The sequence below is a fragment of the Candida theae genome, assembly GCF_024610275.1.
Source record: "Candida theae strain CBS 12239 chromosome Unknown scaffold29, whole genome shotgun sequence".
Taxonomy (NCBI): Eukaryota; Fungi; Ascomycota; class Pichiomycetes; order Serinales; family Debaryomycetaceae; genus Lodderomyces; species Lodderomyces theae.
The window spans coordinates 64,937-90,751 of NW_026261477.1; the positions used below are offsets into that span (position 1 = coordinate 64,937).

General features: G+C 38.4%; 9 protein-coding genes and 1 pseudogene across 10 annotated transcripts; 4 read left to right on the forward strand and 6 right to left on the reverse strand. All coding sequences in view use genetic code 12, as the record gives it.

Moving 5' to 3' along the window:
* Positions 1-220: 220 nt before the first annotated feature.
* Positions 221-3,439, reverse strand: KGF57_004419 (uncharacterized protein; the record flags this gene model as incomplete). Its single annotated transcript, XM_051753928.1, has 1 exon — positions 221-3,439. One exon carries the CDS (start codon positions 3,437-3,439, stop codon positions 221-223), a length of 3,219 nt encoding a protein of 1,072 aa, XP_051607106.1.
* A 3,791-nt stretch (positions 3,440-7,230) lies between these two features.
* Positions 7,231-7,974, forward strand: KGF57_004420 (uncharacterized protein; the record flags this gene model as incomplete). The annotated part of the gene is made up of 1 exon (XM_051753929.1): positions 7,231-7,974. One exon carries the CDS (start codon positions 7,231-7,233, stop codon positions 7,972-7,974), a length of 744 nt encoding a protein of 247 aa, XP_051607107.1.
* An 80-nt stretch (positions 7,975-8,054) lies between these two features.
* Positions 8,055-9,785, reverse strand: SLD1 (Sld1p; the record flags this gene model as incomplete). The annotated part of the gene is made up of 1 exon (XM_051753930.1): positions 8,055-9,785. The coding sequence occupies one exon, from the start codon at positions 9,783-9,785 to the stop codon at positions 8,055-8,057; it is 1,731 nt and encodes a 576-aa protein (XP_051607108.1).
* A 247-nt stretch (positions 9,786-10,032) lies between these two features.
* On the reverse strand, positions 10,033-13,552 carry KGF57_004422 (annotated as a pseudogene). The gene is made up of 4 exons: positions 13,146-13,552; positions 12,469-12,973; positions 12,039-12,361; positions 10,033-11,761 (listed from the first exon to the last, which is right to left on the reverse strand). Coding segments are annotated over exons 1-4 (2,964 nt in total).
* A 940-nt stretch (positions 13,553-14,492) lies between these two features.
* SMC3 (cohesin subunit) lies at positions 14,493-18,167 on the forward strand (the record flags this gene model as incomplete). The annotated part of the gene is made up of 1 exon (XM_051753931.1): positions 14,493-18,167. The coding sequence occupies one exon, from the start codon at positions 14,493-14,495 to the stop codon at positions 18,165-18,167; it is 3,675 nt and encodes a 1,224-aa protein (XP_051607109.1).
* A 1,916-nt stretch (positions 18,168-20,083) lies between these two features.
* KGF57_004424 (uncharacterized protein) lies at positions 20,084-20,537 on the forward strand (the record flags this gene model as incomplete). The annotated part of the gene is made up of 2 exons (XM_051753932.1): positions 20,084-20,086; positions 20,328-20,537. The coding sequence occupies 2 exons, from the start codon at positions 20,084-20,086 to the stop codon at positions 20,535-20,537; spliced, it is 213 nt and encodes a 70-aa protein (XP_051607110.1).
* A 218-nt stretch (positions 20,538-20,755) lies between these two features.
* Positions 20,756-21,529, reverse strand: ADH4 (Adh4p; the record flags this gene model as incomplete). The annotated part of the gene is made up of 1 exon (XM_051753933.1): positions 20,756-21,529. The coding sequence occupies one exon, from the start codon at positions 21,527-21,529 to the stop codon at positions 20,756-20,758; it is 774 nt and encodes a 257-aa protein (XP_051607111.1).
* A 616-nt stretch (positions 21,530-22,145) lies between these two features.
* KGF57_004426 (uncharacterized protein) lies at positions 22,146-22,526 on the reverse strand (the record flags this gene model as incomplete). Its single annotated transcript, XM_051753934.1, has 1 exon — positions 22,146-22,526. The coding sequence occupies one exon, from the start codon at positions 22,524-22,526 to the stop codon at positions 22,146-22,148; it is 381 nt and encodes a 126-aa protein (XP_051607112.1).
* Positions 22,527-22,709: 183 nt separating this feature from the next.
* Positions 22,710-24,086, reverse strand: SES1 (serine--tRNA ligase; the record flags this gene model as incomplete). Its single annotated transcript, XM_051753935.1, has 1 exon — positions 22,710-24,086. One exon carries the CDS (start codon positions 24,084-24,086, stop codon positions 22,710-22,712), a length of 1,377 nt encoding a protein of 458 aa, XP_051607113.1.
* Positions 24,087-24,365: 279 nt separating this feature from the next.
* On the forward strand, positions 24,366-25,751 carry KGF57_004428 (uncharacterized protein; the record flags this gene model as incomplete). The annotated part of the gene is made up of 1 exon (XM_051753937.1): positions 24,366-25,751. The coding sequence occupies one exon, from the start codon at positions 24,366-24,368 to the stop codon at positions 25,749-25,751; it is 1,386 nt and encodes a 461-aa protein (XP_051607114.1).
* Between the last annotated feature and the right edge of the window lie 64 nt (positions 25,752-25,815).

Below are 25,815 nucleotides of genomic sequence, written 5' to 3' on the forward strand. Positions count from 1 at the left end.
TTTTTTTTTTTATAGATGGTTTAGATATAGGAGTTTACCAAATTTCCAAGTCTACTTTTTCTATATTATACTGCTGCTGCTTCGTCTATCATCATAAATTCTCCATTATATTAAAAATAAAAAATAAAAAACTATACAAATTAAACCGTTTTGTATAAAAATCTCACTAGTTGACGAACTGAAAATAATCTCTATAGGTAGTCATACACCTTTTCCTTAATCAATGGTCATCCCAACTTTGCACTTTTCTAATTAAAGGCTCATTGTGTGTGGCAACCGTTGCTGGGGGAGGAGGTGGAGACTGGTTTTGGTGTAGGTGGTGTGAAGTCGATGGTGACATTGGCGAACCTGGTGTGCTCTTGTTGTCACTTGAATACAACTCCGCTTTGAGTATTTGCGAAATCGGTGGCAATTGTGGTTTCGAAGTCGTTGCGCCATCGTCATTGGTTGCAGTTGGTTGCTGTTTAGGCATGTACTTTTTGTCGCTATTGTTGTCAAAGTAATGTGAAGTTGCATTATTTTGGACCTGGTGTGTTGTTTCGCCTCTACCCTTCTTTTGAAAACGTCTTTTTCTCTTTTTAGAAACTGGTGGTGAACTATCGGCCCCAAGTAGGTTGCTATTGTTGTGGTGCTGCTTATTGTAGTCTTCCTCATCCTCCATAGATTCGTCCTCATCTTGAACGCCTTCGTCTCCGTCAGTCTCTCCTCCTTCCTCAACCTTGTGCTCGAGAATAGGTGAAGGCTGTTCGAAATCAATAAGACTCCGCAAATTGCTCTTGTTTCTGGGCAAATTCGACACTGGATCGCCAGAATCGTTACTAGTTCCGAGCAAACTCACACTGCTGTTGTTATAGTTGAAGCTCAATGGCGCAAATTTGCCGCTTCCCGGCAAGGAATTCGGTCTCGAACTTTCTTGACTGGAGTTACCTGAGTCACGTGGTAACGAAAACAAACTTGACGAATCTTTGGTGCCACTGCTGATAGAGCTGGCACTGTTTGATTCACCATTGCTCTTGCTAGAACGTCCACTACCATCCGAATGACCACCACTTGTTTTGGAATCCCCAGATAGGGAACTGCCCACTTCGTCGCCGTCATTGCCGGATGAAGATCTTTCTGAGCCCGAGCCGGTATCAACCTCCTCATTTTCCTTTCCAGGCGATGGACTATCTGAAAGATTGGTTGTTGGTGGATTCTCCCCTGATGATGAAATCGCAAGTGCAGTTGAGTTCGTACTAAGTCTGTTCTGGTGCTTTTCATTATCTGACAGCAGCAACAGCAGTTCCTCGTTGCTTGCAAAAATCGATGGGGCCAGATTCATGCCTCGAACTGGGGTGTGATTGTTCCTAAGTTGAGCAATAGACCTACTATTTGAAATTGGCGACGGTGGCGAAGCTTGCTGCGACAAGGACGAAATAGGATGTTGTTGACGTGGTTGCAACAGTGGCAAAAACACCCCTCCTCCACTCCATGTTCTTTGTGAGTGGGAAGGAATCGTATTGGAGGGGTGAATTTTAGGAGGTGGTAGTGGTAAGGGAATAATGCCAGTAGATGGCGAATGATAACGATGATGGTACTGTTGATTTGACTCTTTAGGATGATACGTAGGTGTTACGTCACTACACACATTAGAGCTATCCAAGGACGTACCACTGATTTGAGCATTCAATGGTGAGTGGAAGACTGTACGCCGAAAGGCGTCTCCTTGATAGGTGATGCTTTGTGAGTTGGGCGTGGAGTAATCTCGATAAAGGGATGATGTATTTCCACCCTCGGAATACAGTGAGGGCTGTCTGGGAGGAAGTTGTGATGGTGGAATTAAAGAATCAGATGCTGAAGCAACCAGAGCCAAAGGAGGCAAGCCTGGTTTCTGCGTTGATGATAATGGAGCCGCTGCGGGTGGTGGGCTACCATGATATGGAATACTGTTGGAATATGCTGTCACATCCCCTTGCCTCGCTTGTACTGGTGCTGATGCTGGTGCTGGTGCTGATGGAGACTCAGAGCTTTCTTGTGATGAACCTGACAATGGCACATTATACAGTTGGGGGCCACCATTGCACCATAAATTTCTTGACCCTGGTGATGGGGATGATACAATATAGTACTTTGACATTACTTTAGCAATTGCTTTACCCAAATCACTCCAGTTGAACACCTTCAAGTCCTTTTCAATATTTCTTGGACGAGGGTTTTCCATCCCCATAATCAAACTGAAGAATTCTCGATCATTCTTGTTTGATCTCGATACTGTGGTTGGCTTCAAGCTTTGCAAGTTTCGTCTAATACGATTCTTCTCTTCAATACCAAAACTTTGGTGTACAAAGTATTCGAGCAACAAAATGATGTCGACTGAAGTGCAAATAAACTTATTCTTTTCGCGCCAATAGATGCAAGAAACAACAGCTTGTGTTACTTCATAATCATTTGGTTGAAGTGGTTGGAAATTGATCACCTGCACAGTGTTGTTGTTGTTGCCATTATTTTGCCCTTGCAGGATATCAAACTTGACCAATCTCCTGCTTGCTTTTATCTCCTCTTCGGTCCAGTTTTCCATCATTGTATTGAGGTTTTTGATGAATTTCAAATTGACTGAGTGGTTTTCGTTCAAGTGGTGCAGAAATTGACGTACAAACTGTGAATTTGAATTGGAAGGTTGACCCATGTGGTACAGCAGTGAGTCGAATCTATCATTTGCAGAAGAAACGTTGTACTTTTTCTGCAAGTCCTCGGAAGAAGAACGAGAAGGGTACTGCTGTGACTGTTGTTGTTGTGGTTGTTGTTGTTGTTGTTGTTGATGACTTTCTGGTAAAGGTAATGTTGGTTTAGGGTGACTCAATGGGTATCCATTGATGTGCGACTGAGGTACATGATCGAAAGCAGCTTCACCACCACTGCTAACGCTGTATTGTTGATCGTGGTGAAAGTTGTCTCCCACAAGATTATGGTTTGTGCTGTGATCAAACATTTGAAAGTGAGGAGTAGTTCTTGAAGGAAAACTATTGTGTTCCTCGTGACCTCCACCAGTATTATTGGAACAGGAGCCCTGTTTGTTATAAAACCCATTGTTGCCAATAGGGGCACGCAAAGGTTGCTTAACTTGACTATTCATAGCAGTTGTAACCGGTGGAGGCAAGGACATAAGTGGGTGTGGGGGTGGTTGCAAGCTAAGATTAGCATGCAAAGCAGAAGGTGCAGGTAGGGGGGATTGGTTTAAACTGTGCTGGAAGCCGCCATTATTCCTCAGCAGTGACTCTATCTGTATATTTGCGGTAGCATCAAAAGATGGTTTGCTGTAATGGCTGTTGTAGCCGCTGGTGTGATATGCATTTTGAGTATTGTTGTTTTTGCTATTGTGGTTTGTTATATTCGACGTGATGTTTGGAGTAGCAGTCGACGCAGAATAACCTGTTGATGTAAATTTATTGCAATCTGCCATAGTTGTAGATGGACAGATGTAAAGTGAAAAATGAGTATACTATTGAGTGGTTGTTTGTTGTATACTCCTCTCCCTCTATCCCGTGCTGTGATGTTTTGAAAATGTGGTGAGAAAATGTATTTAAGATAGTGTGCAATATATGAAATGGGTAAGTTGTGTTGTGAAATTACCTGTGGCTATCTATGATTAGGGGGTGCGTATATATGTGTATGTATATGTGTATGTATATGTGTTAGGCTATCATGTGTTAACTAATGACTGGTGAAAGTTGCAAATGTATATAGTCGAGAGTCCACTAAGTATGTGTGTAAACAAAATGGTGTGTAGTTTCTAAGAAGTGATATGTGGAATATATATATATTGTATTGGCAAGGTGAAAGAAAGGAAATTATAGTTTTGATTCACTTGTAGAAGAAGAACAAGTGTTGGTATATATATATATATATATATATAAATATACATTAGACTTGAGAGACATATGTTCTGATGGATGACGATGTATTGAAATATTTTATTTTTTTTTTTATTTTTTTTATTTTTTTTATTTTTTTTATTTTTTTTATTTAAATTTCGCAGCTGAAGTCCGTTACACAAAATACAAGAGAAGAATAAAAATGTGAACAACAAACAACATCATTTAATTTAACAATTTTCAGCAACGTAAAAGAAGCAATAGCAGTTAATAGTAACAAGTAGTAGTATGGAAGAGGAAGTGCGAAGCGTATCGCGTGTACTTCTTCTTTACAGTGCATTGTTTGTTTGTTTGTTTTAATTTGACTTGTTTACTTTATACTTTCAATGACATCATCATCTAACCTTAAATTCATATATTAATACTTTGTTGAAGCAATCAAACTTTAGAGAAATATGTGTATATATATATATATATAGAGAGAGAGAGAGAGAGGGAGATACTTTACTCAAAACTCTAGCTAAAAGATAACTCTAATATACTGTACTATATACACCATGTATCCAACTATACAGATCATGTATATATTATTCTCTTTAGTCTGAAGTGAGACAAACAAACGGATTTCAAATAAATACAAAAAATAAAATAAAAATAAAAATAAAAATAAAAAAAAAGAATTTCTTTCTCTCCTTTAACTTTGCTATTTCTATACCATACAAATATTTCTCTATCTTTAAGTGCTGGTTGTAAAATAACTCACTCTTTTACAGTACATATATATATTATCATAGTCTAAAGCAATTTCGGAAACAACAATAACAGCAGCAACAAAAGCATCATGCGTGTTTGTGTGTCTGAGTAAAGTGTAAGGATTTGTAAAGATAGAGAAGATTTTTTGATCTACTTCTTCTATGAGACATAGATGAGACAACATTTGAGACACTGTCACTAATGAATCCCTCTCACCCCTCAAAAAGATTAAATAAAAATAAAAATAAAAATAAAAAAATAAAAATAAATAAATAAAAATAAAAAAGAAAGAAGAAAAAAAATAAAAAAAACACTTTGTACGAAATCCGTTGCCCTCGACTTGGAAAAGGAAGAGAAAAAATAAGTTCATTACTCCCATTATAATATTTCCAAAGTACACTACCTTTTGCAACTACCTATCAATAACCATCTTTCGTCGCAAATTTCAGCAACCAATATGCTGAAATTAGAGAAGCGATAGCAATAGCAATAGCAATAGCAATAGCAATGGCAATAGTCACAGTAGAAGACTCACCCACAAACAATGGACTATATTACTCTCTCTCTCTATGTTCACGTTGTTTTTCCGTCATCTAATCATGGTAGATACACACTCCTTTACCTCATAAGAAATACAATGTCCAGGCAGATTAAGCGATATCAATGGAAGCTTAGTCGTCAACTACTTAAAATTAATGACTTGTACTGCATAACTTACACAATGTTTGTTATGTTTCCACTGTTCCTTCTTCACTTCCGGTATATGTCCGTTTAAAGGTACACAAATTTCATGAACAGTTACGTTACAGTACGCACTCATGACACATGACGCTTTATAGTAATGGAGAAGCAAGAAAGTAAATACAAACCCTCAAAGAGAAGGAGAAAAAAAAAAAAAAAAAAAAAAAAAAAAAACCAAAATATAAAGAAAAAAAAATTTCACTCGTTNAAAAAAAAAAAAAAAAACAAAAAAAAAAAAAAAAAAAAAAAAAAAAAAAAAAAAATAAAAAGAACCAAAGTCTAAAGAATAAAGAATTTCACTCGTTATTATCAATTATTATAAATATTTTAAGCGGAGTTCCAGTATTTGGTTGCAGACCAACTTCAAAAAGCAAAAACAGCACAGAAGTAAGTATACACCGTGTACACACACCAACACACATGGGAACCTTGGTGTTTCAACTCTTTTGCACGTGTGTAACTTGAAACAAAACAATCACAAGTGTATATCTCTCGTCTAGACATTGCAATTTTTTAAAAGTGAATGTGTTGTACATACACAACACGAATACAATCTCCCTCTCTCCCTCTCTCTTCACATATACATAGCTGCCTCGTTCAACTTTGAATTTAAATCAGCCACATACAGCACAACTTTTTTTCCACATCTAACCGAATTAATAACGAGGATTACTGAAATTTGCTTTTTCGTTGCGATGGTTTTGTTGCAAAAAAAGAAAAAAGAAAAAAGAAAAAAGAAAAAAGAAAAAAGAAAAAAACTGTCAAAAATACAAGATGAACCGATCCATAATTTTACTTGCCCCAATCACTCTATCGGAATAGAAGGGTCTATTTCTCAAAGAAGAACTTCCCGCCTCCTTTTAATAAGGCAGTTTGCAAAAACTAAGAAGATTAGAGCCAAATTGATGAAAAAAAATTAAAGACGACTTGAACGATGCGGGAATCGAACCCACGGCAATTGCTTGGAAGGCAATTATGTTACCACTACACCAATCGTCCCAATTGATGGGTTTGTAGGTTGAATCTGCAAACCAGTGGTGCTCAAAATAATCACGTTACTTCTACAATTTAAAGAATTTTTTGGGGCCGTGAATCTTTCTCAGAGTGACATGATTTCAATCACAACTCTCACGTTTAACATCAAGCGGTTCTCTCCCTTTCCAATAGCTCAGGGTTAATCAGTTGAGAATTCATTCAATTGTATCTAGAGGCTAATCTACAACGCATTTGAATTTTAACGCATTTGAATTTTAACAGATATACCTGAAAACTTCTTAAAATAAGATCTCATGTGTATTGCTCAAGAAAGATCTAAAAAGCATGGCATGGGACACCATATCCAACATTCTTCTCCAATTGACAGAAAGCATCGCATTGAAGAGCACAGAGAGTGCCACCCTTCTCCCATACATAAAACTCCACGGTAGAACAATATCACTTATACTATCAATCCTTAGACCATCCAAAAATGAAGTGACAATGCACCAGAGTTCCCGACTGTTGCTCAACTGGAATAAATTGAGTAACCACATCAAGAAATTTTCTACATTGCAAACAAACTGGGACATACACATCAAGGAATTTGCGGTCGTCCTTTCCCTAATATCACAGAAAAGGCAAGTCAAAATACCAGTGGATGTAGGAGTGTCAAACCTTTCACCCGATATAGATCATTGGCACAAGAAAGAATTTAAAGAATGAAAAATATACCAAATAAAAAAGGTTCTATCCCTTAGTCCATCCATTTTCGGTAATTGCTTATAACTAGACACTTCTCTCAGCGTTTTTCGTTGCGATTCAAAAAAAAAAAAAAAAAAAAGTGCGATAAGATCAAATACATCATCACAGCATCATCTCCTCCAGCTCTGGCGACTACACAGCAGCGATGGACTTTTTACTTGATCTACCGACACATCTACCGAATGAGACGCCAGATACATCGACCGCGCAAGCCATTGCCGAACAACCGCCAGCAATACCAAGTGACAATGCAACCTCATCTACAAAAGACACACTACCCCATTCACCAACAACCACTTCCAAAAAGGTAGTTAGTATACCGGGGACCAACATCACGCTTCAGACAGAAGAAGATATAGCCAAGTGGATAGAAGCAAGAAAGAAAAACTGGCCTACTAGAGCCAATGTCGAACGAAAGCAACAACTCAAGGAGGAGAAACGCAAATCATATCAGCAACCACAAAGACAAAAGCGATCCTTGGAAGAGGATGAAGAAGGAGAAGGAGATGCAAATGGTGGTGGACCACTGGAGAATAAACGAAGTAAAACGATTTGTCGATTTTTCCAACAATACGGCAAATGCAAATATGGAAACAGGTGTAAGAACATTCATGAAGCACCTAATCCTCGAGATGATCCAAACCCAATTGCAACCAAATTCAACAATACTTTGACTCATTCCAAGAGACAGTTGAACGGAGTTACGATCCTCGTGCCTAAATTGTACTCCAATAGAACTCAAAATACAGCCACTTCACAATCGTCATTATTTAAGCATTTGATAACTCAAGATCAGATGAAGAATGAAAACAGTTTGGTTATTGATTTCATTAGGTATTTGGATGACAAGGGGAAGATAAACCACGATGTCATGAAAGACCGCAAGTAGATATTATATAAGCCCCATGATTCTAAACGTCTATTCGTCTAAATCTAATAAATAACTTTTACATAAACAACCACAGTATTCTAATACAAATCACCATCGTATTTCTTTGTAGCGTCAAGCAAAATGGTACATTGTTTCCCGATATCCGCCAACTTACTAATCACAACACCATTACCTTCACCAAACCCATAGATGGAGTAAGGAAGTCCAACTTTTTTACAAAAATCAATCACATGAGGCTGTGTACGTCGGAAGTTGTGACGGGGTAAACGAGGGAACAAATGATGAATAGCTTGGAACTGTAAGCCCCCATGTAAGAAATCCAACCATTCAGGACAATCAACATCCATCGTGGTTCTAAGTTGTCTGGAAGGGAATGATTCACTAACTCCTAAATCGGACGTTGACATTGCAAAATGTGACAATGTGATTTGAACATGAACCACCATGGTGGCAATGTGGCTCACCATGACATAATTGAACCTGTTCCAACCACCATCAATCGACTTGAACACCAAGACGTAAAAAAACCAATAAAAGAAGAAACTCAATCCAACAAGTTCAAAGTATCTGAACCAAGCTGCTTTCCCGTGTCTTGGTCCTTGTCCCAATAGAAGATGTGTCCATGATAGTCTATAAAGGTTAAATCTTCCAAAACACAACATAGGATAATAAAGAAAATGTTGCAATGGAATCACTGCCTTGGCAAATGCATCAAACCATAAGACCTTTTCATAATAAGTTGAGTAAACATTTTCAAATAACCTGACACTAACAGCAAAGAATGGCAAATGCTGAATATCAGGGTCATGAACAGGATCATTGGTGATCAAATGATGAACATTGTGGTTTCGTTTCCACCAACCTAAACTCAATCCACCAAACCAATCAGCAATAAGCATCCCAAAAAGATTGTCAAATTGATAGTTGTGGGTAATGGAGACATGACCAGCATCGTGGGCAACAAAAGTGGCTTGGTGCCACGACATACCCATGAAAATGGCACTAGTGGTGAGCCAACCCAATTTGAAAAACGACAATGAGTACAAGAAAAGTGATCCAATTTTAGCAACTTCCCTCACATATGCCCAATAATCACATTGATAGAAATTGTGACTGATGAGGAATTCATGTAGTTTACTGTACTCATCTCGCAAGTATTGTTGTGTATCGTAATCTAGTGCAGGAAGAGACGAGATATCCTGTTGCGACAATTGATTATCATAATTCTTCGTAAGGAGCTTTGGGTCAACTATGGGGGAATGTTGAACTGGAAATAACTTGTTTCTGTTTTCCTCTGTAACCAATACATTCTGTGGCACCACTGGATTGACTAGCTTTGGTTCGGACTTACTATTGTCTTGCCTCGCTTTCGTCTCCATTGACGGAACTTCATCCTCTTTATCCGAAATGGAGCTTGGCAAAGACTGCAAGTCCAAATCTGAGCCACTTTCCGATGAACCACCATCCAATTTGGAATCCAAATCAGACGTCCTGATTTCAACATAGCGACCTTTTTCATACACAGCCCCTTGAATTGGTGGTAAAAGATTCTCCCAAGCATGGTCTATTTCGCCAATTCTAAAACGCTTAAACATCTTTTTCGTTTCTGGACCATGATAAGCATTCATTTCGTCAGTAGCATCTCTACCTACCATGTGATAAACTGCCGTGTCCCCACCTGGATGTTTCGATATCCATGATGTTAGATTCAATACCAGTCTGTCGTAGATTACAATCACTTTCCCATCAGCTATGAGATCAACAACGTCATTTCGCGACAAAATCTTTGGAACCTTGTGTGATGTCATTGTGTAGTATATGATCTCTGACTGCAAGTTAATGTGTCAAGAAAAGAAAAGGGGGAAAAAGTGTCAAACTTTGATACGCTCATATGAGGGTGATTCCTCGTCTAGAACGGATTTGAAGGTGAACGGAAAAATTAAAAAAACAAAAAAAAAAACAAAAAAAAAAAGACACCACGTGATTATGCAGATGGCGCGTTTTTGTATTGGAGCACATATAGCACAGTCGATAATGATTCATGAAATTAAATGTCTAGTAACATCTATTTAACAACTCGTATGTAGCTGGGAAAAAGAATGGTATCAAGTAATTGTCATTAAGATTGGACGTGCCTTCTAACAAACCAGCCAACAAGACTGTGACAATCAAGTTCTCCCAATTGGCTATGGGTATGTAACTCTTGTTTCTAGCATTCACATATTCAACGAGATTGATGGCACTTAATACACCAACAATAAATGCAACAGTACCTTGGATCGATTTTTCACTTCCTTTCCATTTAAATGACCCAAATTTCTTGCCAATGACCGAAGCCAAAGTATCTCCAACTCCCAACGATATGGGTCCAACGTACCTTATCATAGTTGTATTTTCTCCATTCACAAGATAGTCGTAAACAACTGGTGTGGTGACCCCCACAAGTAAATAAATATACGACAAATTCAACGGGCCCTGCTTGTCTTTTGAATCTTGGAACTTGTCAAGCACTTTGTACAAAAATTCACCAATAAAACTGATTTGGTTGAGCCTGAGAGCCTCAGCTATTAAAAACACAATGACCATACCGAGTAATGCAATCAAGGTAAATTGTGTCTCACCAAACAAGATCTCTGGGGAAAACGTGAATGCAAAAATCACATACAAATGCCAGATTTTTCTTCTCACATTCAAACTGACCGAATCAGCAAGAAAGAAAACCAATGGTATCACAACAACTGCCAGACTAACCCATACTTTCATCAAGTAAATCTTTTCTGCATCGTTTTCAATATACTCCAACAACCAAAGCAAAGCGTTTTGACCAACCACATGGTTCAACTGATATATTGTCAAGTAGGAGAATATACCTCCAAACACAGCTATGTTTATCAATCCTGGTACAAACGTGTAAACAGGATATGCAAAAATTCCGGTAACGATAAAGCTGATTAGCAACTTTTGAAATATTTGTAAAGGTAAAGTTTGTCCAACTAGCTCATGATTGAATAAAATATTCACAACTAATAGGCAAATTAACTGTATTTCTGACTTCTTCAAAGACCTCTTGCCTTTAGCAACGTCACTCTCATCCGTAGCCTGCACGTTAAGATCATTGATATAATTCAAAGCAAAATTTACAAAAAAATGAGCTGAAGTGATCTGAATAAACTGAAACGTGTCCAACGTGGCTTTTGAGTCTTCTTTGTAAATTTCAAAGAAAATCACACTTGAAATCAAGTTGAAAATCGGATTCATTTGATCAACAATGTAGTAGTTGAGTGCACAATTGACAAGAATCCAATTATGGTTAAAATGAACAATATCAATCAATGACGGAATCAACACACAATAAAAGTAGTTAAAGTCGGGGACATGAAGTTTTTCCTGTTTGCTCTTGACTATACTAAGCACCGTACATGCAACCACACCAATGCAACTGAAGCAAATCATTGGTAGTGTCTGTTTCAAGTGGGGAAATTCATCTTGTTTCAAGTAAATCAATTGCACAAAGAACCCAATGACAAGCAACTGTACCCCCTTTAAAAGATTGACATGCTCATTCAAAAAATCTTGAAATTTGTAGAGGTAGTTAAATGGGAATGCGGCATTTGCAATGTCTTCTTGAGCACTTCCCACTGGTTCATTGTCGGTTTTTTCCTCAGTCGGTGTATTCTTCTTGTCCTCTTCTTCAAAAAGCGCTGGATCTGCATTCTTGAATATCGAGGCAGTAGACCTCAAAGTTATATCCTCTTCCTTGGCCGAGGTCCTCTTGGACCGGTTTCTAGTTCTCGCCATAGCTCTTCCTACGGAGAGATAAAGAAATCAACGTTTACTATTTACGACAAACAAAATTACTTTTTTTTTCATCAATTTCTTTTATTTCTCTACAAAGATCTTATTGTATGCAGTATTGTCCATTCGCAGCCGTCTCTTACAAATTATAACATGTCATTGAAGATACATTATATCATATACACCAACACTGTCAGTACTTTCTCATAAGAAGTATCTCAATCCTTCCCTCCCTCCCCCTCCCTTGTTTTCAAAATCAGTCATACCAATAAACCCATCCAAAACAGCTTGTTCTGCTTGCTCTTGAGTCGGGTTCACCCAACTCCTTATCACTCAAACTATTTCTTCTCATGTACACCAATCTGATCAAAATAGCCAACGCCATGATACCACAGTAGCTTGTCAACATTCCCATGATGCCACTCCTGTATTTTGGAGCTTGATCAGCATAAAAGATATTGGCTCCAGTAATGTTTCCTGCTGCGTACATCAAAAACCATAACCCATTGGCTATCGTCTTTTTCGAACTCCCCAAGACATTGGCATTCAACAAGATCCAACACATGATAATTGGACCTCCAATGATGTACTGCAAGAACGAACACCCAACTAAATCCCACCTTTTTTCCAAAGGTATTGTTTGTATGCCAACAAACCCACCTAGCGGAGCTATGCAAAACACAAATAGCACAATACATCTTGTGTATTTTTCACCCTCAAAGCAATGAAACCACCCACAAGAACAAAGACCAATTCAATGGCACCCAAAGGTAATTGCAATGCTGTAGCCTCAATTCCTGTAAACCCAAACCCTCTGATCAAGGCGGAAATAAAATTCGACGATCCACCGTTGATCACACCACTTGCCAAACCAATAGCACCCAACATCAACACCGTAGTATCTTTGAGCGCTTCAAGGGCCTGATGCATTTGGAATTTTTGGCGCTTGACACCCTGGTTATTCTTGGCAATATGTTTCATCAAAACGGACTTTTCTTGCTCGGAAAGAAACTTGGCTGCTTGAGGTGAATCAGAACAGAACCAAAAGAAAATTATTGACCACACAAAGTTGACTAATCCAATAACAAGAAAGATAAGTTGCCATTGAGTAACTGTTGCATTTTCAACGTGTCCCAATCCAAAAGCCAATAATGCACCCAACATTATTGCAATTCCGTTGAACGATAAAAACAAACACATCCTAACAGGTTGTTGCTGGATGGTGTAAAACGAACCACAAATCATCATACACGAAGGGCTGATACCGGCCTCAAACATACCCAACAAACACCGAATAACAAAAGCACCGGGGTAATTTTTCAATCCAACGTGGCCTATCAAGATGATCGACAATGAAAAAAAAAAAAAAAAACATGAACGAAGTGTACTTGGCAACGGGTAATCTTTGAATAATATAATTTCCAGGGTGGGCCCAGAATAAGTATCCGAAATTGAAGACAGCTGCAACCCATGAATATCTTTGACCCTCCAAGCCCAAATCTTCAATCAAAGTGTAAGCGGAAGCATAATTTAGTGACAATTTATCTAAAAATTGAAGCATATAAGTAAAACATAACAAAGGAACAATTCTGTAATGTAACTTTCGAACAATCTTTTTGTAAATTTCTGCATCGTCCTCTTCAGACACCTCTTGGGCTCTTTCGTAAAGTTCTAAACCAGATTTGTTGATGGAACTAATGTAACCTTCTGGAATTGTCTCTAAAAGACGATGGCCATGATCTTTCTCAAGATCGTCGCTTATCTTGTCAGACAAACTCATGATGGATGACTTGAAATAATTGTAGCAATACCGGTAGTGGCCAAATCAGGTACGTATATATGTGTATATATATATATGAGACGGAACTTATTTCGAAGATCGTGGAAATGGAATTGGAACACCGAGACATCTAGAACGAAGTGGCGATGACTTCATGTGATAAATCTTCATCCTCCCTCCCACATAGCACATACACGTCATACTGTGATGATTTATTATATGTTGTGGGAAATGGGATGAGATTTCCCATTCATATCAATCGCCAATGATTTGGAGTGTTTGTGAGGAACATCTTTCTGTAGCCTTGTCGTGTCAAGAAAAAATGCACAACCATTTTGAAAAAACATTCATGTTATCAGATTCACTTGTCATTTGTTTATATTTTAAGCTTATTTCCTTGGATATACTGGGTAATGCAATAAAGATCAACTTTTTTTTTTCTAACAAGTCAAGTGCTCATGGCGCATATTTCCTGTTATGTTCCAAACTTAATATTTTGGACTCACTTGTGTATAGATTCTTGGCAAACAATCGCTCAATGATTGAGATAATCCTCAGAGCCATAACAATATCAAGATAATACCAACCTCGTATTATATAGTGATGACCATGTGTGATGTGAATTTATGATCGGATACTTCTGTGTAGCCTCTTGAATGCTTATTGAAGGTCTCATGAATATTCTACCACGATCAGTATCAGCAATAGATCACGATGTAGAATATCAGCATCACTAATGAGTATCAAGGTTTTTCACCGACGCCCTTGGTCCTACTCTCATAGTTGAACCAGCAACACAGATGCGGTTTAAAAAGGATACGCGTCTAAGTACCAAAAACAGAAAAGGCAGAAAAATAAAAACTAAAAAACTAAAAAACAAAAAACAAAAACAAAATCAAGTAGACAACATCAATCAGTCTTTATAACCAGTCATTGGATAATGCACATTAAAAAGATAGCCATACAGGGCTTCAAAACTTACAAGAATGCTACTGTTATTGATGATTTAAGTCCCAATTGCAATGTTGTTGTTGGCAGAAATGGTTCAGGAAAGTCAAATTTTTTTGCTGCCATTCGATTTGTACTTAGTGACGCGTACACGCACATGACAAGAGAGGAAAGACAAGCACTAATACACGATGGATCAGGTACTGTTATGTCTGCTTATGTTGAAATTGTTTTTGATAACACTGACGGCCGTTTCCCCATTTCCAGGTCCGAGATCTCCATAAGAAGAACTATTGGTATGAAGAAGGACGATTACTCATTGGATGGGAAATCAGCTACAAGGTCCGACATCATGAACTTATTGGAGAGTGCTGGGTTTTCAAGATCAAACCCGTATTACATTGTACCTCAAGGAAGAATTACCAGCTTGACAAACTCCAAGGATCACGAGAGGTTAACCTTGTTGAAGGAAGTTAGTGGTGCTTCTGTTTTTGAGAGTAAATTAAAGGAGTCGATGAAGGAGATGAACCAATCAACTTTGAAGAGGCAACGAATTGATGAGGCCTTGGATAGTATAAATGAGAAAATCAGTGATTTGCAGATTGAAAGTGACGATTTGAAGGAGTTTCAATCATTGGAGAAGCAAAAAAAAGTGTTGGAATACAATATTTTTGATAGGGAGTTTAATGAATTGAATGAGTCAATTACAGGATTAGAGGAGAGACACCAGCAGTTGATGTCTGATTCACAAAAGGATTTGAGCGAAATGGAGCAAAGAGAAAAATTGTGTCTTCAATTACAAACATCAATCAATGAGTTGAAAGTGTCGTTGAAAGTATTGCTTTTGGAGAAGGAGCAGACTGATTTAGACTACAATCAATTGTTGAAGAGCATTGCAGAAAAGGAAATCAAAATCAATGAGTTGAGGATCAATTTGGATACAGCTGATGACAAGTACAGTGACATTGATGAACAGATTGAGACTCATCGCCTACAAATCAAGCAACAATTAGACTCAATTGCACAAGAGAAGCCTCGTTTGGTCGAGATGCAGAAGCGGGAATCAGAATTGAAACAGCAGTTGGGCGAGTTGCACTCTAAACAAAGAGCTCTATATTCTAAGCAAAACAGATTTCTGCAATTCGACAATAAGCAGAAACGTGATTCTTGGTTGGCAGACGAGATTTCCAAATTGAAAAAACAGGTTAAGGAGAAGGAGCAAGATATTAAGCATGTTTCGAAGGAGCTCAAATCCAAAATTGGTGACGAGAAAAGTTGTTCTCAAAGGATCAGTGAATTGGAGCTGCTTTTGAACGATGAAAACAACAGCGTGCAAATATCTACATTAAAGAACAGCATTCAATCATTGAAGCTGAAAATCAGTCAATGTGTAGACAAAAGAAAAAGTTTGTGGAGAGACGAGATTCGTTTAAAGAGTGTTTTCGACTCCATTACTAACGACTTTAACAATGCATCAGATACAGTCAACCGAACCATGGATCGCGCCCAAGCCCAAGGGATCGCGGCTGTGAAATCAATTGCCAAGAAGTTGAATCTCGAAAAAAACGTGTATGGAACGGTTGCAGAATTGTTTCAAGTTGGTGATAAATACAAAGTTGCTACAGAGGTTATTGCTGGGACGGCATTGTTTCATGTTGTTGTTGACACTGATGCCACTGCTGCTTTGCTTATTGAGGAATTAATTCGAACCAAAGCAGGCAGAGTTACATTCGTGCCTTTAAATCGTATTGAAGATACACTGGTGTTTGAATATCCTGACTCTCAAGAAAATCAATGCTTGCCGTTGATTTCGAAACTCAAATATGACCACGAAACTGTTGGAAAAGCAATGAGTCAGATTTTTGGGAAAGCATTAGTTGTAAATGAGTTGCAAAGAGGTGCTGAGCTTTCTCGTAAATTCAAATTAACGTGTATTACGTTAGATGGTGATAGGGTTGACACCAAGGGGGTTTTGTCAGGTGGGTATCGAGACTTCAAGACATCAAGAATTGATGCAATGAAATTACAAACCAAGAAAAGAAACGAGTTGGTCAAAACTGAAGCGGAAATAAACAAGGTTGGCCAAGAAATATCCAATGCTAATCAAGAAATGACAAATTTGAATAACGAGTTGCAATTAACCATTAGAGATTTAGACAATTTGGAGAGAGCAAAGGAACCGTTTGAAATTGAATTGTCGCAGTTGAAAGCAAAGAAGTTTAATCTCGATGAAGAAGCTTCAGTGTTGAGATCAAATTTGGAGTCATTACAATCGGCAAAGGGAGTCTTGAGCACCAACCAGAAACAATTTGAAAGAGAATTGAATTCAGATTTCACTGATTCATTGAGTGAGGAAGAAGTTTGTCAACTTGAACTGTACAATAATCAAATCACAGAGATTGAGCATGAGTTGGATGATGTTGTAACATCAGCATTGGAGTTGGATACAAGGTTAAGTGAGTTAGAGAATGACGCCGAGAGTTTAAGGTTGAACATGAACCTCTTGTCACAGGAGAAGCAATCACTAGGTGATAAAGACTTGCTACAGCAGGAGTTTGATGAAATTAGTCAAGAGATGGAGGATTTGCAGATGCAACTTGACACGGCTCAGTCACGCATGGACCAGGCTAGTGGCAACTTTGTTCAAATTCTGGAAGAAATTAGTGAAAATGAAAAGAGCTTGCAACGGGCCAACGAACAACAAATCACCACTTTAAAGGATTTTGAAAAATTTTCAAAGTCAGCGACAAAAGTATTGAATTTGAAACTGATCAAAGAACAGACTAGAGATGAAGTGAATAAGAGGATCAGAGAGTTGGGAGTGTTACCAGAAGAAGCATTCCAACCAGAGAAGTTTGACAAGTTTAGTTCAAATGATTTGGTGGGGCAATTGAACAAGGTGAATGGCAAGTTGACAAAGTATTCTCATATCAATAAAAAGGCCATGGAGCAGTATAATCAGTTTACAAAGCAGCGAGATGAATTGAATGCAAGAAAGGAGGAATTGGACGAATCAAAGAAATCGATTGAAGAGTTGATTGCCAATTTGCAACAGCAGAAAAAGGAGGCCATTATGAGTAGTTTTAAACAGGTTGCCAAAGCATTTCATGAGATATTTCAGAAATTGGTGCCACAAGGGGTGGGGTACTTGGAATTGCAAAAGAAGAATGTCAAGGATACACAATCGCAAACGCAATCGCAAATGCAATCGCAAACGCAAACGCAACAGCATGACGAAGATGATGTAAGTGAAGGGGAAGAAGGAGCCGTAAATGATTCCATTGACAACTACACTGGTGTATCAATTTCAGTGTCGTTCAATTCCAAAAATGATGAACAACAGAAGATTGAGCAATTATCAGGAGGACAAAAGTCGTTATGTGCAATTGCACTAATATTTGCCATTCAACACTGCGACCCAGCGCCATTTTACTTGTTTGATGAGATTGATTCAAATTTAGATACTCAGTATCGCACTTCAGTGGCATCCCTAATCCATTCACTTAGTTCAAACGCACAGTTTATATGTACTACATTCCGTTCAGAGTTGTTGTCATTGGCAGGAAACAAATTCTATGGGGTTGTATTTAATAATAAAGTGAGTTCAATTGTGGGGATCAATAAGGAGGATGCCGTGAATTTTGTGGAAGGGCAAGCGAATAACTGAATAGAAGAGTGGGATGTCGGTAAGTACTGGTTCTGAATGTAAAGAAGGTAATGCAGTTGCGAGGACTGTCAATCTAGATGTAGAAGGAGTTAGGAGTTAGGGCTTTACAAAGAAAAGAATACACAAAAATACTGTACGAGATCGGCGTCATTTCCGTCCTCCAGCCGTACAAATTAGTGTACACAAAATAAAAGTTTACGAGAGGGAGCGCTACCATATGATTTTTTGAGAGGGGGGTTTAAATTAGTCATCAAAACAATGCTAAGTTAACATGCAGATCATTTACTATAATAAACGATGTGAGACGTGTAATACCTTGGGAGAAGTTTAGTCTAGCAAGTCATTTAGTGTGTTTGTGTGTGTGTGTGTGTGTGTGTGACTCACTTTATCCAGTTTTCCTCTTACCGCTTACTAATTGGATGAAGGTAATATCATACATTATAAATAGGCAGTAAAAGTCTTCTTTTGGATTCAACTTTGAGAGGACAGATTAAACAAATAAGTATCACATCCAATCATGTCAGAATTAAAGAAAACAGAATCGAGCAATGTCTCAATCAAATCGACAACGTCAACACTTGCTTCAGTCAAGTCGAAACTTGGCAAATTGAAAACTAAGATGCAAAGGTCCAATGAGCAGAAGAGGCCGGATAGGAAAGAACAGACTTCTATGAGAACAATCACTGAGTATTTGGCAATGAAGGCATAGACTAAGATGAATTGGTGCAATTGATTGAGGATGCTATTGGATGTACGTTTTTGTTGCAATTTGAATAACTCGCGTTAACACGCGTCGCTGCTTTCCTTTATGCGAAAGAGTATACTTCTTTGACGGTTAAAAAACTAGCTAGAGACTCGACTGAGTTGGAGAGAAAGACTTTGGTCAAAGTATTCATTTTCAGTCTCCTGCGTTGTTGCTGGGAGCTTTCTGACATTGCTTTTGTTTGCACTTTGAAATAAGTGCACGCCGGTTCTGAGAGCATAGATGCTTTTAGATAGTTTAGATCAAAAGAACCTCAATATGAAGTTTTTCATCGATATTGTATGCTTTTACTTCGTGTTCTATAGAAATTAGGTGAACTTTAACAAATGTTGAAATTTAGTAAATGTCGTATAAAGCTTTTTCTGTAGTATTATTTGCAATCAATCAGTGGGAAGCACCAAAAAGCACATCCCAATGTAGTAATACCTGCGGCTCAGAGCTACATTTCGTCTGGCGTGTGTACACGACCATACTCTTTTATGAATGGAGAAAATATTATCGATGACGTATTTCTTTCCTTGATCTTACAACGAAAGAAACTTTACAGGAAAATTACGTTGACAACCCGATATCCAACACCCTGAAGGAATTTGTCTCTCTGAAAGTAGAAGCTAGACGAAAGCTCGCCAAATCCAGAATCGCGTATATCACACGAATTGCTTTAACTCCGCGTATATGGTGGATTGCAGTAACAAGGCTTTAAATAACGAAAAATTGGGAGCCTCATTTTGCACGATTTTGTAAGCTGCACACAAGCAGATGACGAGAAAAAGAATGGATGTGACCAGATGGGAGGCTAAGCGCAATCCTTTTGATCTACTATTAAAGTGTATTTAATCCAATTATCTTTTGACATGTGTCTTATATTTCCGGTGGTCTATAAATAAACTCTTCTTCCTCTTCTTTACAAGGCTGAGTTTTGGTGTTTGCTCTTTTTGTGTAAAGTTTTGTGGTAGTAGTTACGTAATCCATTTTTTGTTTCTTATTTTTATTTATTTTTTTGGCCCGACTGACTGAAATTTTCTCATCGAATCAACGACATTTATAAAACCCACAACAATTGGTCCATCGTTAATCGAATTTACGTTGTCCTAGACATTCAAGTCGTCTGCTGAACAACTTGTCATTGATAAAAGATTGAAAAAGAAAAAAAATGGTATGTGTTTGAAAACTAAGAAAGATGCTATATCTCTGGATAGTTTAACAAAGCGATTCACGAGTACTTGTCCAGGCGATGTTTGAGAGAGAGAGAGTCGACTCAGTCTTTTATGTGACTTCCAAACAAATCATCAAGATTGCCTGTGAGCTCAACAGCGATACTTTCAAGAAGATAAAGCACCCCTCAACTTATGCCCCCAAGTTCTGTACTAACTTTACCCCCCTCTCCACCCCCCTAGTCTAACTACTATCAACAAGGTCCACCACCCCCACAAGGAGGCTACTACCAACAAGGTCCACCACAAGGTTACTATCAACAACAGCAACCAATGTACGTTCAACAACAACCACAACAACGAAATGGGGGATGTTGTGCCTCATGTTGTGGATGCTGTACTGCTATACTTTGCTGCTGCTGTGCTGAAGAATGTGCAGACATGTTGTGTTAAGAGGAGCAGGGTGTATCTGGAAGGAAGGAAGTAAGAAGGCAGTTGCAATAGCAAAGACTGGAAAATAAAAAGTTGGGGAGAGTGTACGATATTGTGCTTAGAGTGAATTATAATGTAGAATTGGTACCTATTGAATTCAAATATTTAATGGTTTAAATTCAAACTTAAAAACTATACAAATTTTATACAGTTGGGGAGAGGGGGGTGTCTCTCTTCTTCTAACGAGCTGTAAATCCACCTGAAGCAAAGATATTTTGACCTGTAATCCAAGTACCTTCGGTGACCAAGAATCTAATGATAGGAACAATGTCACTTGTGTGAGTCAATTTACCATGTAATCCAACAGTCTTGAAGAACTCAACACTTTCCTTTTGTTCGGAGTTGATCAAGAATGGAGTCTCCATTGGTCCAGGGCTGACACAATTGGAAGTTATACCTCTTGAATGTAACTCCTTTGAAGCTGCTTTCGAATAAAACTCAACACCAGCTTTGGTTCCTTGATAGCCACCATAGTATTCAGTGTACGCAGCTAACAAGGAGGTAGTCAACGACACGATTCTTCCATTGTCATTCAAGTTCAAACCTGCCTCTTTGATAAAAAAGAATGCAATCTTGTTATTTTTCAAATCCAAAGAATCAAATTCTTCTTCTGTGAAATCAGTGATTGGCTTTTTGATAACTTGTCCAACATTGTTGATAGCAATGTCGATACCTTTTGGGAAAGCAGATTTAGCAGCTTTGAATAGACTGGCCAAGTCTTGAGCTGATTTCAAATCACTTTGATATATTTCAACCTTGATGTCCTTGTGTTGTTTGGCCAACTCAGCTTGAAATTCTTTGGCTTCTTCAGGGTTGGATCTGTAATGCAAGAACAAGTTTGCGCCTAATTTGGCCAATTCCTTGGCAGTGTCACCACCCAAATTTTTGGTTCCGCCTGTGATTAAAGCAGTTTGTCCTTTGATTTGATGTTGTGGAGCTAATGAAACAGACATTGCGGTATAGTAGTGAGGAAAGTAACCCAGTTCAGTGAATGAACCTGGAATAAGTCAAAAGGAGAATAATCGCCACGTATTTATACCCCCTTCCCTTTTCCCCCTTCCCCTCCCCCCTTTGTTTATGCTGGAAAAGCAAGCCCAAAAACTGTGGCAATTTGACTCCGCAAGTTCTTGTCTCCCCCCTTTGTCTTCTTCTGCGGCATATAGTACATGTTTGTGTCATATTCCAAAGCGTTTATTCTTAAATTTTTGTTTTTTGCGCAAAGTTTAAGTTTTAAAGCAACTGAAATTCTGACTTTACTAACAATTCAGGATTTAACAGTAGACAAAACACCTTTGACTCGGAGTTAACCAAATGGAAAATCAATTTTTACAACATATAGCATTTATAGGGTCACACCTCGACTATCCTTTCCTGCAAATAGAAACATCTAGCCAAGAAAAGTAGAGAACACTTGAAACTTGAATCATCAATTTAGCAACTGACTTCTCATTTACCTACTGCTGAAATAAATTGTTAAAACCGATAAATCCCTATTTACAAGACTCTTTGAAATTTCACCACACAAGACTGCAAAAACTTTCAGACTCATCAGATTCTACTCCCTCTCTTTTAGTTCAAACCAGCACTTACACCGGCACCACAACACAAAGCAGTCAAGAAAGTGCCCATCAAATTCCGATCACTAGTGGGCATATTAGCCGGCCCAGTACAACACCCAAAGCAACCTCCGCAACATAGATCTTGACAGCATGCACTACATTCGTTTTGCTTGACTCTGTTTTCGGGGTAGTTCAGTACGATATCAGATTCTTGATCAGATGTGGAAGATGCGGAAATTTGTCCATTTGTATTTGGTCTCTGACTATATGCCGGAAGCGAGTCCTTGGCTTGTTGTGGATAACTGGTGAGGTTGTGATTTAGTACCCCATCTCCCGCAGGGCCTCGTTGAGTGTATTGCGGTGGTTCCTTGGTTGAGTACTGTGTCGACATGAAGCTTTAGTAAAAGCGATTCGTAGAAAGGGTTTCTCCACTTCTCGATCGTCAAAAGCAAATACAGACGTCATACAAGATATAATGAGGCTGAGAACACACAACACACACACACTAACACACACACAACAGTGCAATACAAACTTCTTTTTTACATTCCTCTATACACTATTCCCCTCTATCCTACTTTCTCTTTTGAGAGGTTGAATTCTTTGGCAACTCCTTGATGTAAGGAATAAACTCAGGTTCACCAGGGATGTATTTTCTCAAAACTTCAGGAACAACCAAACCATCTTCACGTTGGTAATTTTCCAAAATACAGCAAATTGTTCTCTCAGTAGCACTCAAGGTAGAATTAAGACAATGAACGTACTTCTTTTCAGTTTGATTTTGTTGCTTAATACCACATCTGATTTCCAAGTTTCTTGATTGATAATCAGTACAATTTGAACAAGAAACCAATTCCTTGTATTCCTTTTGAAATGGGAACCATGCTTCTAAATCAAACTTCTTGGCAGCAGCGTTATTCAACTCTCCTGAAACAATACCAACAACTCGGTATGGTAATCCCAAAGATTGGTAAAATTCCTCAGATGCTCCAATCATTCTATCGAATTCTTCCCAAGATTTTTCTGGTTCAGTCAATACGAATTGTTCAATCTTCTCAAATGCGTGGACACGGAAAATACCCCATGCATCTTTACCATGAGAACCAGCCTCCCTTCTGAAGCATGAAGAGTAACCAGCATATCTAATTGGCAATTGTTCTTGTGGTTTTTCAAACCATTCTCCAGCATGATAAGCACTAATTGGTTGTTCAGAAGTGGCAATAAGGTACTTTTCATCTTCTCCATCAATGACTTTGTAAAGCTCCTCATCGAATTGGGACAACTGGGCGGTTTTAGCCATAACTTCTTTATTCATCATCACTGGTGCTTGCAATGGAACATAGCCCTTTTTCGACAAGAATGAAAGTCCGTAGTTGATCAATGCTTGGTTAAGAAAAACACCATAATTTCTCAAAAAGTATCCTCTGTGTCCAACAATTCTAACACCTCTCTCAGGATCATAGCCATCTAAACGCAACAATACTTCGTGATGCGATAAACTAGCTGGTGCATTAGAACCTGCAGCAACTTGTGCAGGCTCTTTGTATCCCTCAGGCTTCCAAGTTTTGATCAATTCATTGTTGGCCTCGTCCATCGAGTCAACAACCGAGTCATGAACCAAGTTCCCAATTTGATTAACTTTGTTTCTCAATTCCTTATCGGTGTTAGCTTCACGTTCTATGAGCTGCTTCTTTTCTTCAGTCAATTGTTCTTTCTCCTTGAGCAAATCAGCTGGGTCTTCTTTAGCTTTGAATTTTTGACCGATTTGTTTCTGAACTGCATTTAACTTCTTGTTGTGCTCATCCAAGTCGAATCTAATCTTGACCCAGTCTTTGTAATCACTAATGATCTCATCAACTAATTCTACCGATGCGCCTCTTTTCTTTTGTGAGACCTTGATCTTTTCTGGATCTCCACCTTTCTCAACTATAAATGCGTTGATGTCTAACATTGTCTAATAGGGGGGGAAGGATTGGGAATGTGTTTGTTCTACTTGATGTGATGCTGAAGGTGAAGTGACTGAAAAAGATTATCAGAAGGTAAAAAAAAATTTTTCTCGTAAACAGAAGGTAGCAGCAGAACATAGCTCTTTTTATCTTCAAGGTTGTGTGCGTAATCGAAATCCACAGGAAGTTTCATTCATTCAACAGATTAGCTGACTTTCTTGTACGAATATATACACGTTCCAACTATAGGTTAAGCGCTACTTACCCAATTACTCCACAATGACATGCAACTGCTTTTGCTAGAAACGAAATTGGGTAATATAACGCCACTTAAATTCACCTCCATACTTATTGATAATTACTATTCATCTCAGCTATATCAAACAGCCAAATTCGATGTCTTTCCTTCAAATTGTCATAAGAGTGCCCTGGTAAACAGCCTTGCGCTTGAATCCGTGGATTATCGGTTCTTGTTGAGTGGTTCAGGTGATTCATCAATAAAACTTTGGGACTTGCATCAACGAGATGAAGTTCGTAAAGAAAATGAAGTGGATGCAAAATTGAATGCCATCCATCATCCATCGAAATTTGACACTTTTGACTATGATAATCCAGTGACTGTGTTTTCTAATGTTGCGATTATGCCGGCAAGAGAGTTTCACAAGTTTGGAATATCGACAATTCAATGGTGGCCATTTGATACTGGGTTATTTGTATCATCTTCATTTGATCACACGGTCAAAGTTTGGGATACAAATGAATTGACACCTGTTTTTTCATTTAATCTAAACAATAGGGTTTATTCAATAGACGTATGTGGGGATAGTTCGCTAATTGCTGCTGCTAGTGATCAACCATTTGTTCGGCTCTTGGATATGCGATCCTCTTCCAGTGCCCATACATTGAGAGGTCACAAGGGTAAGACACTCAGTGTGAAATGGCATCCCATAAACCTGAACTTGTTAGCCTCTGGCGGGTATGATGGAGAGGTTCGAATATGGGATATAAGGAGAAGTCTGAATTTGTTGTGTCGATTGGACATGCTCACTACAAATACATCAAATTCTTTGTCTCGACAAGAAGCGAACCTAACACAACAATCAGTCAAGGCGCATCTGGGACCCGTCAATGGATTATGCTGGGATGAACTGGGAAGCACTTTGTTTACAGCTGGTAACGATGACAAGATTAGAGTATGGGATATGATTAGTACACCCTATCCACCAGTCAACAAATTGATAAATTTTGGGCCACTTACCAGAAATAAATATCCGCAAACAATTCCAATCTTGTTGAACCCCAGTGGGGAGAGTGAACTACAGCATCTTGTGTTCCCATCTGAAAGTGGAGAAGTATTGATTTTTCGAACTGTTGATGGGAAATTAGTCAATCGCTTGATAAGAAGAGGTACAAAGAATGTGGGAAGGACATGTTCAATGTGCAATGGTGGTCCATTTACAGCAACCTATTATTGTGGAACCGTTGATGGTGAAATATTGTGCTGGAAACCATTTTGGGACAAGATAGATCCAGAAGAGGTGCTAGATTTGGAAGAAGAGAAAGGAACAGGAGTCACATCAGATGACGGTGTTGATGTTGATGAAATACTCTTGAAGAAGCATACACTAGCGTTGAAAGCACAAGAGTTGAAGAAATCAATGGAATACTGAAGGACCCCTGTTGTAATATATTTAGGTTATAGATTTAAGCGAGAGAAAAAAAAAAAAAAAGAAA